General features: G+C 36.9%; 1 protein-coding gene across 1 annotated transcript; it reads right to left on the reverse strand.

The window, feature by feature from the left end:
- Positions 1–657: 657 nt before the first annotated feature.
- LOC144194754 (uncharacterized) lies at positions 658–10,414 on the reverse strand. Its single transcript, XM_077714031.1, has 4 exons — positions 10,258–10,414; positions 6,236–7,066; positions 3,472–3,642; positions 658–1,641 (listed from the first exon to the last, which is right to left on the reverse strand). Exons 2-4 carry the CDS (start codon positions 7,044–7,046, stop codon positions 1,520–1,522), a joined length of 1,104 nt encoding a protein of 367 aa, XP_077570157.1. The 5' UTR covers positions 7,047–7,066; positions 10,258–10,414; the 3' UTR covers positions 658–1,519.
- Positions 10,415–16,445: the final 6,031 nt, after the last annotated feature.

The following is a 16,445-nucleotide window of genomic DNA, read 5'->3' on the forward strand; positions in this document are numbered from 1 at the left end:
TATTGGTTTATCCATCTTTTGAGCTCATGAGCGTCGCAGGGGTGCTGGATGCTATCTCAGCTATGCATAGGCACCAGGTAACGATACAGCTTTAATCAGTTGCCAACCAATCGCAGCCATTTGCTATACAAGTACAATGAGTAAGAATCAATACATACTTTTGTTTTGTCCTTGTAATTCAGAGGTGCCCATTACAATAGGTCGATCGTGAGTAATCGGTAGAGTGAGTCAGGCTTGTAGTTTAAAGGGGGGAAAATGGCCAGTTGTTGGTATGTCCTTTCTTGCTATTGGATAAATCTGGAGTCAGGCTTTAGCAGAGGAACAAATACTGGTGCCACTGTGGGTTGTAGAAATGTAGATCCCTTTGGGTGTGTTGAAAAAGGTAACGGAACGGTGTGGGCACTCATTTTAATTGCTGCAAAATTATTAAATTAAATATTTCGGAATTCAGCAACAATATGAATGATTGGCTGACCGTTGGCTGCCCCCCAACTGTCAACGCACCCGACCGATTTGGCCCCTCTCACGGATGGTGAGCCCATGTGCATTGTTTGAATTTTGGCCAGGTCTTCTAACCAAGCGCCGATGCATATCAATCAAAATCAGAAAACCTTCACCGAGTGCAAGTCTATCTTGTTAGAAGAGAAATAGAAAATGTGACATTATGATTGCATTTGTTTATTTACAAATATATAAAATGTTGATCCACGGGCCAAAACACTACTAAAAATAGCCATTATTCTTCCCATCTAAGCAAAATACATTGAGATTAGAAATAGTTGCTGAAGGTTGTCACTAAGAGTCATAGAAAGTTAGTGACAAGAATAACAATGAAATTGAAAAAAGTTTAATCTACTGTGCATTGTCTGCTTGTCATGCTGCAGGTGAATGGAGCGTAACTCTCTGAGGTGCCCCTCACCGCTGAATAAAAAAAAATGATATCTCTGTTTGGACATGTAGAGGTCATAGAATTTAGTAGGTTTGAAATGATAATAATGCCACAGATATCATAAAACCAAATATATATCTTCTTTGTGAATACCAAAACCTCTGTCTATGAATGCATATAATTGTAACTCATTTCTGGTCTTAGATTCTGATTATGGCAGTAAACAACAATAGTTTACCTATTTATCATATAATAAAAGTTCATGTTGAGTTCTCATTCTACACTGTTGAAGCAGCAATCTTCCAGGTTTATTTTATGTTATTAAAACCCCAAAATTTGTTTCCTATTGGGTCAAGTTAGGATTTGGAGTCTTCACTCAACAAAAAAAAGGTGTTTTTTTTTCTCTATTGTTAAGGGATTTTTGTTGGATTACTTTTAGAAATGTGTACACAAACATGACAAATGATGTTTAGATTTAAAAAAAAAAACATTGAGATTCAAGCGTAAGAAAAGTTCATGGCGGCGTATTGTTGATCTAAAATGATTCTGACAAAAAGATAATTTGGCAAAGTCCTTCACATTACTCCTTTTCAATTGCCCCCGAGTCTCTAGAGTGATCAGTTTGTTCTTCTATTTTGTCTGCCGCCCTGAAATGTTGTCCATTTGAATGTCAACTTCTCTTACTCCGGGGTTGTAATGAGCTGAATGTCGAAAGTTCAGATCCAGGGGTTCGCTGTTATCCAACCGGAGAACTGGAAAAATAAATATTATGAAAAAAAGGTTTGCAGAATTTGGCGCACTAAAACAACAACAACTACTACTACGACTGATTGTAACTATACTATAAAGATATCACTTATTATCTAGTCAATTGCCTTTTTTAGTGAATGTTTTTAGTTAACACATTACAAATATTCTAATAACAACTAACACTCAAAGTGAAGAAAAATGAATTATAAAGGAAGCTCATGTGGGAGGAAAAAAAATGATACAATTGAATCATTCGAACTGAATTCAGTTTGTCCTCGATTGAGTTCATTGCTAATGATGATAAAAATGGGATAAACAGCACTTTATACTTTGCAAGCAACAAATTCTCTAGTTGTGACTAAATGAGTTCATTCATTAGATTATCACTGAACAAAACTTGCTCTTCTGAACAATGTTCCTTGTTTAAATTACAAATGTGAAGACTTTAAAGACAGAAAACTTGGGGAACCCTAATTTAAAAATTATTCATTAATTTTCAACACAGCTATTCCTTGTCAGGGTTGTGGATTCCTAAATGCAATTTTCCCAAATAAAGATTTTAATTATATTAAAGTGGCTTTTGAATAGTCTTCAAAAGCCTTGCACTGGATTTCTTTAAATGTGGGTACCTTTAGAAAATATTGTGAGCCAGTTATTTCTATTCTAGTACTGCATGAATTTACTGCGATATTTTCTTTTCTGTATATTCATATTTCTTGGATTTTAACCAGAAGGTGATAAAGTAATGCTAGTAGGTAAGTGACCTTTTTCATGTAAGTGAATGACAAGAATTCTTCTAAATTGCCAAATTACTATAGTACATCCTCCTCCCATTTTAATGGTGATGGGAGTGTCTTACAAGTGTAGGTGTGTGTGTATATTTTTCCACAATAGTTTAAGAATTCCATTAAACTGTAATGAGGACATCTTTCTAAAGAGGCCAAACCTAAATTATAAATGGTGTTTACAATTTATAGTTCTGTTGTGAACATGTGCTATTTGCCATTGTTAGACACTTATCCGATTAAGTCTATTACAAAGCTTATTGTACTACGACCAGCCAACATACTCTTGCCTCCCACCATTAGCCTGTACAACGGCAGTTTAGTCTATAACCAGGAAATTCAATGTGGAGTTTTATTAGCTAATTTGTTTTACTTTCTGGATAAAGCCTTCAACCAATTTAGGGTGTGCCTTGCCTACCGCTCATAGCTGGTTGGGATAGGCTTCCTGCACTGGTACGGAACATGAATGAATGAATTATCATAACAAAAACAAAAGCCCACTGCTAATTTATCTTACAAAAAGACACAGGGGAGAAATATTGTCGCACTGTTGGAGTTACGTGCACATCATAATCATTTATCATACACATGCTACATTTAGTATGAGCTTTGCCTAAATTTGAACACATTCTTGCTTTAGACTAAGTCGCCATAATTTCATTTCTTGCCACCAATGACGAACGTTTTTTTTTGTTTTGTTTATCCTTATTCAAAACGAGATGTGCCGAGGCGTCTTGAAGTCTGTGTCCCAATTGTGTAATCCACCCCTCCATTTAGAATAAAGACGTCTATGTAATCAGGGCCTCTGAATGTAATAAAAATGGATACGAGAAAACAAAGGGGAGAACGCGGTTGCAAGTGAAAATCCAGGAGCGTGTCTTTCCTCTTTATTGAGGAATGTTTTTTTGGATGTTTAATGGCAAACCTGACACGCTTGCATTGCTCTTTCCTGAGGTTTATTATTAATAATAATATTTTGTGTGTGATCGCTACTGCCACGAAACCTGAATTTTTCCCTCAGTGACAATATAGAACTTTTTATCTTACCTGGGTCAGGGGGAAAGTCCTCAACCAGTTTCCTGTGTGAGAAACCTTTCATGTGTCTCCTTTTCAAGATGATGTATGTCGCCAGTCCTACAATGGACACAACTATGGCTGTTCCCAATACAGCCCCCCACGCTTCATTCCGTTTGTTCTTGCTGGTCTCAGAAGTCAAACCTTTATTGCAAGACAGGGAATATTGAGTTAGAAAGGAGGTAAGAAAATTATTTTGTCTGAAACATGCTTTGAATGTTCTCCTCGGACTAGCGTGGGTTTTCTACCAATTCTCCAGTCTTCACCCACATCCCAAAAGCATGCAGGGTATGCTTTTTAAACAGTCCAAATTGCCATAAAGTATGAGTGTGAATGAAAGTGAATTTGTTGTCTGCCTCCTTGTGCCCTGTGATTGGCTGGCCACCAATTTAGAGTGTCCTCGCTCTTGGTGCCCATAATTGGCAAGGATAGGCTCCAGCACCCTTTTGAGTATAAGCGGTCCGGAAAATGATTGAATGATTATGCTTTGAATAAAATTGAATAACAGATAGCCGCAATGACCTCAAGCCTATATTTTTGAAATGATCAAACCCTTACTTGGCTTACCGCTCTAAAATAAGCGCACATTAGCATCCTTTTGAATTGTCTGTTCACTCATTCATCCATCAATTTTCAATACTGCCTATCCTTGTCAAAGTCATGGGGTGTACGGGAGACTCATTTCAGGCAACTTGGTGTTTACAGCATCCAAAACTGATCGCAAACCAATTGCAAGACACAGAGAGAGAGACAAACAACTTTTAACAATCATAGTTCACATGAGTAGGAATTGTTCCAATGACTGTGCCAATGTGAGATAAAAAAAAAAACTTTATTGTATTATATGAATTTAAAATTTGCTGAGAATAATTCATTCATTCGCAAAACTGGCTATCCTGTTCTAGAGTCTAGTCCAGCTGACTTTGAGTAAGAGGCGTACTACTCCCTAAACTTTTCGCCAGTAACTTAAAGCGCACAGACCGAGCCAGATATATAATTATTTATAATATTGAACTCTTTAAATTGCCCCTAAGTATGAGTGTGAGTGTGTATTGTTGTCCGTCTCCCTGTGCCCTGCGATTGGCTGGCCTCTAATTCAAGGTGTCCATCCCTGTCTGGTGTCCATAGTCACCCTGGATAGCCTACAGCACCCCCCACGGCCCTTGTGAGGATAAGCAGTTCGGAAATAAATGAATATATATGCAAATAATATATCTGTCTGACAGTCCCTCTCTTCCTACAATAAAGTGCTCATTTTAAAAATTAATTCATACGGGAAAATAAGGAAAATGGTCTCATTTGCTGCTTTAATTTTTTTTCCTTGCCACATTTTTTATTTCAAGTGGAAATATTGAGTTATGCTATCGTAAGTTTTCTTATTAATATTGATCCCCTGGGGGGATAAGTCGATTGTCTATTCATTCATTCATCTTCTGTGTCGCATATGTTCACAAGGGTCTGAAAAAGATCCTGGAGCCTATCCTCGCCAAATATGTGGGCAGGAGGCGGGTACACCTGTATTTGATTTCCGGCCAATCACAAACAAGATAGATACAAGCAACAATTTACACTCTTGAGAATGTGGAAGCAAAACGTATTCCAAAAAGGATTCTAGAAAAAAGAGATAGACTTCGCACAGCAATTGTTTTTGTGTATATATTACCCCGAACTGAACAATAAGCATTAAATTTACACCTTGTATTTGGCAATTCACACACTAATAATGCACACAATACAATATAATGTAAACAAAGGAATTCACACACTAGTAATGCAGTTCATCAACCGTTAAAAATCCAGAAATCTGTCACATTGCTCTATAAACTGCAAGGTTAAAAGCAGTGGGAGAAGTTGCCGGTTATTATTGGAAAATTACAGAGTTTGAATTCATAAGGCATAAATATTTATTCACAGCTCAGTGATGTTTCAAGGATCAAATTTCAGCAATAACACATCTTGGAATACTCTTAGTTCTGGGATTTTTCTACAGTCGTTGAAAACATTATTTAAAGAAATTTAAATGTAGTTTTATATTTATTAGATGTCAAGACATGGCGGAAATCTTTCACTCCTAACCTTTTATTTAGCCCTTTTTTCCACCTGAAACAGTGTTTCATTGTACCTATTCGCTACAAGGTTATAAAAGAACCTTTTAGACAACGTACAAACCTGAAACCTAACCCCATGCTATTTTTTCATCAGAAAGAAGGGTTGTTTGTCCTCAGCCAGTGGAAATCTAAATTGATCTTGGTCAGTGAAGTGAGGAGGGGTCGGGGATCACAACAAAAAAAAAAAAAACAATGATGAACTCTAGTGTATCATTAATTTTCAAAAGATTTTGTGTTTCTGTCAAAATCCTAACCTAAAAATGATCTTTTTAAGATTATTTTACCAGAAAATTCCCCAATTCGTGCTTGAGTCTATTATAAAATCCAAATAATAAAACTCCTTATGCCACACATAAACCCACTAGTGGGCCTTTTTTTCCCCCTTTTCGCATATTTATATTAGTGACCTTACATGCAGTTTGTTTTGGACATTTTTAGTGGCAAAATAGCCATGTTTCTCAGGACATTGGTCTGAATGCAGAATTGCAAGTGAATTGGACAGTTTAATTCAATGTTAAATTTTATCCCTTATTCTAAACTGAATGCATTTCCAAAACAAAGCAGAACCATTCTAGGCTTCATCTAATTAACAAAGTAGGATACTTTGGAAGGTAAACATGCAACTATACCTCTCTCTGAGCTGCTCCCTGAAGATGCCTGTTTATCTGTCAAGTTGCCTGCAGGTGTTTTAGGAGCAATGGTTGCCACGTTGGTGGTTTCGAGAGATAATAGGTTTGGTGATGAGGATGTTGGAGCTGTTATGCTAATGTCCGTTGCTGCTGCAGTTGTCGGAATAGTTATGTTGTTTAATTCTGTTCCATTGGTTGTCTCTGTGTGATTCCAGGACTTTGAGTTTGCTGTTGTTGTTGTTGAGTTTGCTGTTGTTGTCATGTTTTCATTTGAATCTGGGATTTCTGCTGCCAAAGTGGTGATATTACCTGTATCTGTGTCATTCGAAGGATTGCGGGCTATGCTTGAGTTTTCATCCAACAAATCAACATCTGGAATGGGGGGAGGTGTGGTTAAATTGTTTAACACAATGTCATTTTGGGTAATGTTGATTTGATTTAATTCTGGGTTTGAAATGTTTGTCTTCTCATCTGACTCTTCAAGTTGTACTGTTGTGGCATTTTGAGCTGTGGAAGGCGTGGTAGTTATGGCAACCTCTGGATCCTCTGACGTATTATTTCCACTCCTCACATCACTGTCCAAGTTGTTATCTTCAATATTTAATAAGGTGCTTAAATTGTTTGTATCCATACCAGACACATCACCTTCTTGTCCGTTTACTCCCTCCTCTTCTGTAACAAGGTTTTGCTGACGCAACCAGCTTTGATCAAACGTGCTTAGTGCAGGATCCGTTGCGTTTTGGAGCAATACCAAGTTAAATGAATGAACCAATAGCAGCAGGAGTATTGTGACAATAAAATGTCGTTCCATTTCTTCCTTCCGGTATCCCCCTTAAACACACAATAGACAATGTCAATCAAACAGGGAAAAAGAAAGAAAGAAATCCATGGCTTATTTCACCCTCCAAAAAAGAATAAATGCCATTATCCAAGCCATAATTTTTGTCATAAGAGTTCGAAACATTAAACAGTATTTGTCTTAGGGAACTATTGTTTGTTTAAATGCATTTTTTTGTGAAATCGCATACTTAAAAAGGACAAAAATAAGTATGCAGTTTGTTGCCGGGATAGATAGGAATACAAATTGATTATTTTATGGGTTGCAAGCAGTGGTCAACTAATTGTTCCTCAAAGCACAATCAAGTTGCTAAGATTCACCTAAAATGCAACACATGAACTATGCAGAAGAGATATTCAATTTTATCACATTCAATAGCATATCTAAAAAAAAATCCCATTTAGCTTCTGGTAAGATGGTTGTCACATTGCACCCTTTAAACCAGTCCACACACCCAAACGCCAATTTTCAGCCTATCCCAACTGATTTTGCCAAAGACGGAAAGTGTTGTATTTCAACAAGTTGACCAAGTTCATTCCTTTTCCGTCCTTTTCATCCTCACTTGAGTTGTGGCTGGTTGCTGAATCCTATCATGGTCGACTATGGGAAGCTGAACTTTAACCATCAATCTAAGAACTGGGGGAGCCGAGGTGCTAAACACTCTTCCATCAGGCTGCTGATTAAGCTAAGTTAAAAAATAAAAATAACTTTTCAACCAGAGAGTAATCACCACCAACTCTGCAATTGGCTTCCATAATTCATTTTGCAAATGTAATGTTTTTGCATTGCTTTTTCTTGACCAGATGGGATGTCTGGACAGGCTAATGCAGATTTTTGTGACAAGTCGGTCATTTAAGCCATCTGAGACTCATTTGTGATTAAGTTTTATACAAATAAAACCCAATGAGTAATCATTACCCTCACATTGTTTCCCTTTTATGTCTCTCCAAGGTATTACCAAGCCTCATGCGGCATGTATGTATTGGAGGTGGAACTAGATTGGGTGTGACTGCATTCCATTTTCAAAACAGCTTGGTGAAGTTCCGGATATAAATATCTAACGCATCAAAAACTCACAATTTGAGAATCAAAGGAGAAATGAATCTTTATTTGAAAGTCTACTTTTATGTGAAGACAAATTTAAATCTCCACCTGTTCTTTTTACCAGCCGTGAATTACAAGGCCCGCTGGCTCTAAGCGTGCTACAACCCTCTGCTGTATAGTTTGCCTTTGACCATGGCACTTAGTGGGCTATCTGATGAAAAGATGTTTAACCCCGCAGGAGTCCTCTAGTGTAGTACATAAAATCTCTCTGTCATGAATTTGCAGTTACATAGACAGAATCTCAATGTAAGCATGCTTCACCTGTCAGTACAAATCCTGCAGCTCTATTTTTGTAGAACACTGATCAATTCAAATAATCAAGTAAATTAATATAATTTAGAGGTGCCTTTAAAATGTCTCGCACAGGACATCAGAGGCTATGCAAATGGGGTCCCAGCATTGGAAATTTTCAGGTTTTTTTTTTTTTATAGAAAATACAATGCTTTGAAAACAATGTCAAAGATCTGAAGAATTTCAGAGGAAAGTGGTGATCAAACAGGTCTTTGGAGTGATAAAACGCAATTATTCCAGTTAGAACTGGTTTCAAAAGCGACTGGCCTTTTGTTGTCACCATGGGGATTTGGGTGACGTTATCGCTTGTGCTTAATCATTTTTTCCATCCATCTACTGGATCCACCTATAGCACTATGGTCCTTTTAAGAGTAGAGGGTGAGCTAATGCCTTTCCCAACTCTACTTCTGGCTATTTTCATGGAACCCTTTGACCCAGAATGGCAGTTCATGTAGCAAGCCCGAGGCAGGGCATTGGCCATTGCCCACTGTGGCACAGAAAAAGAAAGAAAAGAAGTTGCTAAGTGCATTTCCTAAATAACTCAGATGTTTACGCCTTACAATAATATACCTTAAATGTCATGTGGTACTTCAACTATTGCTACACCGCTACCTTGTCTCAGTAAACCCAAGTCCAGTAATCAATTATTCTATTATATTTTTCTAGCATGCAAGCGTGGGTAGAACATGCAAACTCCATACAAGGAGAGCTGGAATTTGGGATTGAACCCTTGATCTCCGAACTGTGAGATGTAGTAACCAATGGTTGACTAAGTTTATTGCTTTTTGTGTGTGTTGTGATGCATTAGTCTTGGCTTTTTCCCCTCTGTTCTTGTCGTTGTCATTGTCCATTGATTTCACTTGTTGTCACCTCCCCTGTGTCTATGTTGTGTTGTGTGTCGCCCACCTGTTTCCCATGTCTGTGTATTTAATTCCCTTTTGTTTCTTCATTTCTTGTCAATGTCACGTCAGTGTTAGGTTTGCCTCCCAGCTATGTTTTGATTCCCCAGCTCTTTGATTCAGTTTTGTATTTTTGTGTTTCCTGTTCTTGTTTGCACTTTATTTTGGTCTCATTAATGAAATCATTTTGAGTACAACACTGTTCTTTGTCTCCTTGGTTCCCTAAGATTTACTGCATCCCCTGTTTCTCACGCCCGCACTAGGTGACTGCCAAACTATCACCATGCCGACCTTAGATAATACTAGGTATTTAAAATATCGGTTATATCAGTCAGTTACCTAACCAAGCACTTATATGTGCCTGTATGTCACCAGGAAGTACCATTCACACTGCAATCCATTATATTGTACAGTGTAAAATGGGAAAGGCCGTAGTTAAGATTCGAGTCAAGAACTATAGAAATGTAAGGCAAAAATGCAATTCAGCCTTCCACTTAATCCGTTTTTTTCTGAATCTACACTCACGAACATAATAAATATATCTGCACAATATAAAATATATACGGTAAGTACAATAACAGTATTTTTCCCGCAATATTACTTTTTTTTTTTCTAAATCTATTCCCTCTATTCCAAATACTACTAACTGTGACAGAATTATAACTTCATTAAATACCTTGCCAAGCTTAATATACATCCAAATATTACCATGTTTAAAATTGCCAATGCAAAAATAACAATTTTTTTTTTTTTAAAATCAGGTAATGATCCAATGCATTATGCTTTATGTTTCTGTACCATACACAAGAATAATATGTATATGCACTCTGTTTTAAAACTAATTTCAACAAACAATACTGACAAATAAGCCTTCTGCAGTCAACCCTTACCTTATTCTCAGGCTATGTCGGAGAAAAGCAGGAAGTCAAGCAAGAAATGTTTTCGCCGAGTGATAGACCTGAATGTTTCGGTTCTCACCTGGCTAGAGGAGTGAGCGTTCAGGCATGGAACAACCAGCTCAACCTGCTTCTCACCAGTAATGACACACCCTCAACCAAAAGGTAGACTTGTGTGAAAGAAATAGTGATAAAATATATTGTGCCAGGAAGAGGAAAAGAATAACAATGTTTAATAGGGGAGCTGATCTGGTAAATATCAAATTTGATTTAAATAACATTTTCCAATTTTCAAGTGATACCTGAGTTAAGTCTTTCTGTGGGTGGAGCTTCTGGCTACGGTACAAGTCTCCTGTGCAACACACACACACACACACACACACAAACACACACACCTGTGAGACAATAGAAACGACTGCTGTCACCACAGCAATAGAAAGGTGCCTGAAAAGCTCAGGTTTCATTTGCTAACTTTTGTCTGTTGGTTACATATACTGTATCAGTCTACCGAGTGACGCATGACTTTGGGGACTAAAGCACTCAGTGTCAAAAGAAGTGTGATTGTTGTTGTTTCAAATCTGATGACGGTGTCATGATGTGGTTGAAATGAGATTCTAGTGCTTGATACAAATGAATGAGTTAACAGACAAGGATGGGAAAAACAAGGTTCCTGCATTTTTGGTCCTTTCTTCCTTTTGTCTGGAAATGAACATCTGAAAAACAGAAGTTGGCATTCACTTCTAAAGATAGATACTGCGTGAGTCCTGTTTTCCTGGCACTTTTTTGGGCCAAATTCACACAATACAATATAAACAAAGGAACCACTCCTTAGGTAGCGTCATGCTCACGAAATGTGAAACATTATATTATTAAATCAGGGACAATCATAACAGGTCAAACAATACACCTCTACAGTATGCATCCATGAATGAAAGCTAACAAGGGGAATTTTGGTTATGCAGAGAGACTACTTTTGGTGCATAGGACAAAATACATCAAAATTCAGTTATATTTTGTGAGGTAGTTTCCTATTTCAGACTTAGGGCCATCAGGCCAAACCTACTTCGTACTATAGTTTAATATAAAAATACATTTTTCACAAATTGAAGTATGTAATTACTGTGGGTGTTTTTTTGATTTGGGTGTTTTCTCTTGTGTGTGTCCTGTTCTTGTGATTACCGATTCGTTTTACCGGCTGCGTCTCTTCTACTTGCCATCCCCCGTATATACATACATATACACATACATACATATACATATATATATACACACATACATACATGTACATAGATATACACACACATACATACATACATATACATACATACATATACATACATACATATACATAAATATACACAGATACATACATATACACACATACATACATATACATACATATACACACACATACATACACATACATTTACACACATACATACATATACATACATATACACACATACATATACATACGTATACACACACATACATATACATACATATACACACATACATATACATACATATACACACATACATACACATACATACATATACACACATACATACATACATACATATACACACATACATACATATATATATATGTCTAAATAATAAATTCTAAATAAGCATGTTGCATTATATATATATATATATATATATATATATATATATATATATATATATATATATATATATATATATATATATATATATATATATATATATATATATATATATATATATATATATATATATATATATATATATATATATATATATATATATATATATATATATATATATATATATATATATATATATATATATATATATATATATGTGTGTGTGTGTGTGTGTGTGTGTGTGTGTGTGTGTGTGTGTGTGTGTGTGTGTGTGTGTGTTTTTTCATGCAATATGCTTAATAATATATTTATTTATTATTTCTTTCTCGTTGATCTCTTCTTTGGTTTTGGGTTATTTATTAAATTCAACAAAGAAATTGATTTTTAAAAATTATCCAATGAGTAATTATGTAATAATTTCCTGAGATTTAGCATTTATAAAAGAACGATTTACTGACTGTTACAGCACAGACAGTCCTTTGAGAAAAGCTAAAACGGTCCCTCACCCTCATTATGAGCGAGTTTGAGAGCCTTAGTCAAATTTTTAGTGCCAAATTGAAATTCAAATGAACATTTATTGGATTCAAAAGCCAATAAAGTGTAAACCTACCAGAACCACTGTTACAACTTTCTTGTTTTACTTGATCTTCTATTATATAATACGGTCGCTTTAAAAAAAAAATTATTGTGCTTTTCCAGTCAAGTCTTTTCAGCATTAAATTGGTCCCACTAGGAGGCAAACATTATAGTCACTGACCTTTAAAAAAAGCAGGAAAAAGAGAAAATGTGTGCTGCAAACTCCACAGGTTTTAAAGGTTTTCATGTCTTTGTTTTAGGTAACGTTAAACTGTAGCATCATTTTTCAGTTTCCAAAACCATGATGTTAGGTTTCTCTTAACTAGCATTGGCAAGAAACACAAGGAAGTCTTGCACAGAATGCAGCGAACCGCCTCCACTCTTTTATTTCACCAAAAAAAAAAAGGGTCCGGAAGTAAATCAACAGAATAATTTCACAACGGCCACCCGGTGGGCGCATCGTCCTCACAGCTCTGGGTAGAGGGTTTGATCCCAAGGTGGGTCCTCACTGTATGGAGTTCCCATGTTGTCCCCAGGATTGCATGGCTTTTCTCCTGGCATTCCACCTTCCTCCTACATCACAAAACATGCATGGTAGGCTGTTTGAACACTCTTAATTGCCCCTGGGTATCCGCATGAGCGTGAGTCGTTGTCCGTCTCCTTGAGCTCTGCGATTGGTCTATAAAGTCTATAAATTACTCATACGTGCTTAGAGCGGACTGAGAAACCGCAAGTCCATGATTGCTATAATCATTGATTCTTTAACTTGGTCTTCTAAGCCTTTGCTTAATCACAAAGTCATATGCAGTGCCTTTGTTGTTGTCCATTCCAGGTTTGATGAGTTTGACTTTGTTTCTAGCACAGCCTCAGTTCAAAAGTACAAAAATTGTGCCACATGAAATAGTTTCATCCAACATTAATCTCGAGAGAAATATCCAATCAGGCCAATGTAATGAAAGCAAAAAAATGAGTTAACATGTTTTTACAATGTGATTGGCTGGATACCAATTCTGGGTTCTAAACCGTTCTCAAAATGAATGAATGTTTGTTGTATTTTCCCATACACATGAGCCCTTCGAGCTCTTTCTATTTCCTTTCTGAATCTACTAAAGGACTGAGACAACCCTCATAAAAATGAGAAATGACCTCTTCATTGTTGTCGACACTGAAAAAAAATCAGCCTTCTCTTCTGCCTCGACCTCTCGCCGTCCTTTGGCCCGGTCTCACATACCATTCTTGACTCAAATCAAATTTACGGAAGGTCTGGAATCTGCCGTCGTCATAAACCTCACTCTCTTTTTTTATTCTCAAATCAGATCCATCTTTTCTACTAAACAAATATTTCCAGACTGTGTCCCTCCCACTCTGTTGCCAACAACCATATCCACCAAGCTGTTATATATCCTGCCTGGACTGCTGCATCATAGTACACTGCAAAACACCAGGAAAATCCCTGGACATGCTTCAATTCAATTGCACTAGGCCATGGCGGAAAAAGACACTTACACTTGTTAATCTCAACTGGCTATTGCTCAAGTCCTCGTCAGATACAACAGTTCTACATGTTTAAATCCACCCATTAATTTGCCATAGACAGTCACATATCTTCCACCTATCCACCCATCTTGGGAAGTGTTTCCTACCTAGTTTAGGAGCCAGAGACTTCTCTCAACTCTGGAACCCGTTCCCCACTAAAATTCAAAACAGCCCATCATTTGAAACTTAAAATCCAACAATTTTACTGATCTTTCAATGTTTCAATTTTCTTTTTCATTTGTGTCTGTCCCTTCTTTTTTGTCAAATAGAATTGTATCAGTCAGTCAGTCAGGTCCCGTAACCCACCAGGGTCGTAGGGGCACCGTGATGAAGATTCTTGAACCATTTGTCTCCATTATAGCCCCTGTAACACCAGATGAAAAATGATAGAATTGTGTACTATGCAGCAGTTCCAAATTGTTGTAGTATTTATTGTTATTGTTTTTAGCAGTGAGGTTTGGTGATTAACGTAGTCGCATTTTTCACTAGATTTTTTTTTGTCACAACTGTGATTTCCCAGCGATTCTTTTTCCCCTGCTTGCCATTCAAATCTTTTCCATGATGAACCAACAGGGTTCCATAGTCTTCATGCTTTCACTGCATTGTGGGTAAACTGCCCACCACAGACACGCCATCAATGCATAAATAAACCCAACTGGCAGCTGCAGCCGATCTCAGCTACTGTTTACTTGTATTGCTATTGTCTTAACCCTTGCAAAATCCCATTTCCAGCCTAACAGGCATTGAGTTCATTCAAGGTAAGGTCCAAAATTATGGATGTTTCATACGCACCATTATTGTAATTAGCAGAAAAGTGTCATTGAAATTACCATATGTTTCTCGCATATATGCCATATTTGTCGCTCCAAAAAACGATGACTAAATCAAGGGTACGCCTTATATTAGATTTGACATGCACAAGGTGAAAAGTGATACATATATTCGTACTGTTTACCATGTCAGCACATCCCAATAGTTGTTAAGGCTGATCGAAGGTGTTGCGGTCGATCATTAAAATATCAGCCTTGATACCTGTGTGATGTTTATCTCATGCTATCATTGCACCCAGAGACTTGGTGAAAACTAGACCGCTATGGACACACTTCCTGGTTGTACTGCTCACATGACTTCATTTTTTAATGTGGAATCCAGAGGACGATCCATTCAATTTTTTACAGTATCTCAGAAATTCCACATGCAATGTTTTTTCTTAATATTCTCCCTTCAAAGTAACATATTTTTACTCCCTATTAAAACCATGAATATGTAAGTTAAAATTGTGAATCAGAGGACCAAAGAATGAACCCTCAGAAGTGTAAGGTGGAAGTGCTAACCACTTGATCACAGTTCCGCTAATCACATTTTAAATTTACTATATTATAAATGATGATAAATGCTTTCTTTCCAAGTCGAGTAGAGTCAGGCTCTTGATGTAGCATGTGGAGCAGAGAGATAAGAGACTACATATATGTGCATCCATTATAATGCGGCTCATTGCAATAATTAATGCTGGGTTTGGAATAATTGTATAAGAAATTAAAAATTCCTTCAGCGAACATATCTTAGAAAGCAATAATCATCAGGAATGGGTTAATGGCAGTGGTAATTGGCAAGATTAATCAACCGCCAATCCTAAAGATGTGAAACATTTATGCTCTATTCCTTTAAAGCCCCTTTTTTATGGTCAAACATTATAAATGGCACTTCGATTTTTCCACTCCTTCTGACCCCCAGACAGTTTTCAACACCTCATATACTTGCCAAATGCTGCTGTTTCAGCTATTCAACCTGCGCTTGCTTGCTGTGGCATTGCTTTCCTTGACATGTAGGCTACAGCAGTTCCTAAACTGAACACATCTGTGGTTCTCACTCATTTTATGGTGATCTATTAGAAAAAGAAGGGAAAAAAACAGTACCCCGATGGGAATAAGAGGAGGTCCCAGATTACCTGGCAGATGCCATTCATACGCATTCAGCATCCGATGGCCAAGCCTCCCCTCCCGAGATTTGCCCACATCACCAATTATTTCAAATTATAAAATAAATGACAAATCTATGCTTCAGTTGCTAGCAAATGGACTAGACAAGCAGGCAAAATGAAGCAGAGTGCAGGACTCGGGCTTGATGTAAATTTAGCAACATTTCTGCTTGACAGTTACAAGAAGAAATGCCAAATTTTCCTCTAAGTGGATGTAGAAATTGGAAATGTTTTCCATAAGCAGAAGAGGGAATAAAGCCTAAAATGAATAGCTGCATTTTTGTGAGGTGATGGATATGTTTGGATAATGTACATATTTACTACTTTAAACTGTTATTTTGTTGTGCTTGGGAAGGTCTTATTGCATTGAGACTCTGACCAACTCCAAAGTGTATGGAAAGAGCTTCATTACATTCAGATACAGTAGGCTGCTGTCTATAACAATGCATATTTTCTACAAA

The sequence above is a fragment of the Stigmatopora nigra genome, chromosome 3, assembly GCF_051989575.1.
Source record: "Stigmatopora nigra isolate UIUO_SnigA chromosome 3, RoL_Snig_1.1, whole genome shotgun sequence".
NCBI classification, from domain to species: domain Eukaryota; kingdom Metazoa; phylum Chordata; class Actinopteri; order Syngnathiformes; family Syngnathidae; genus Stigmatopora; species Stigmatopora nigra.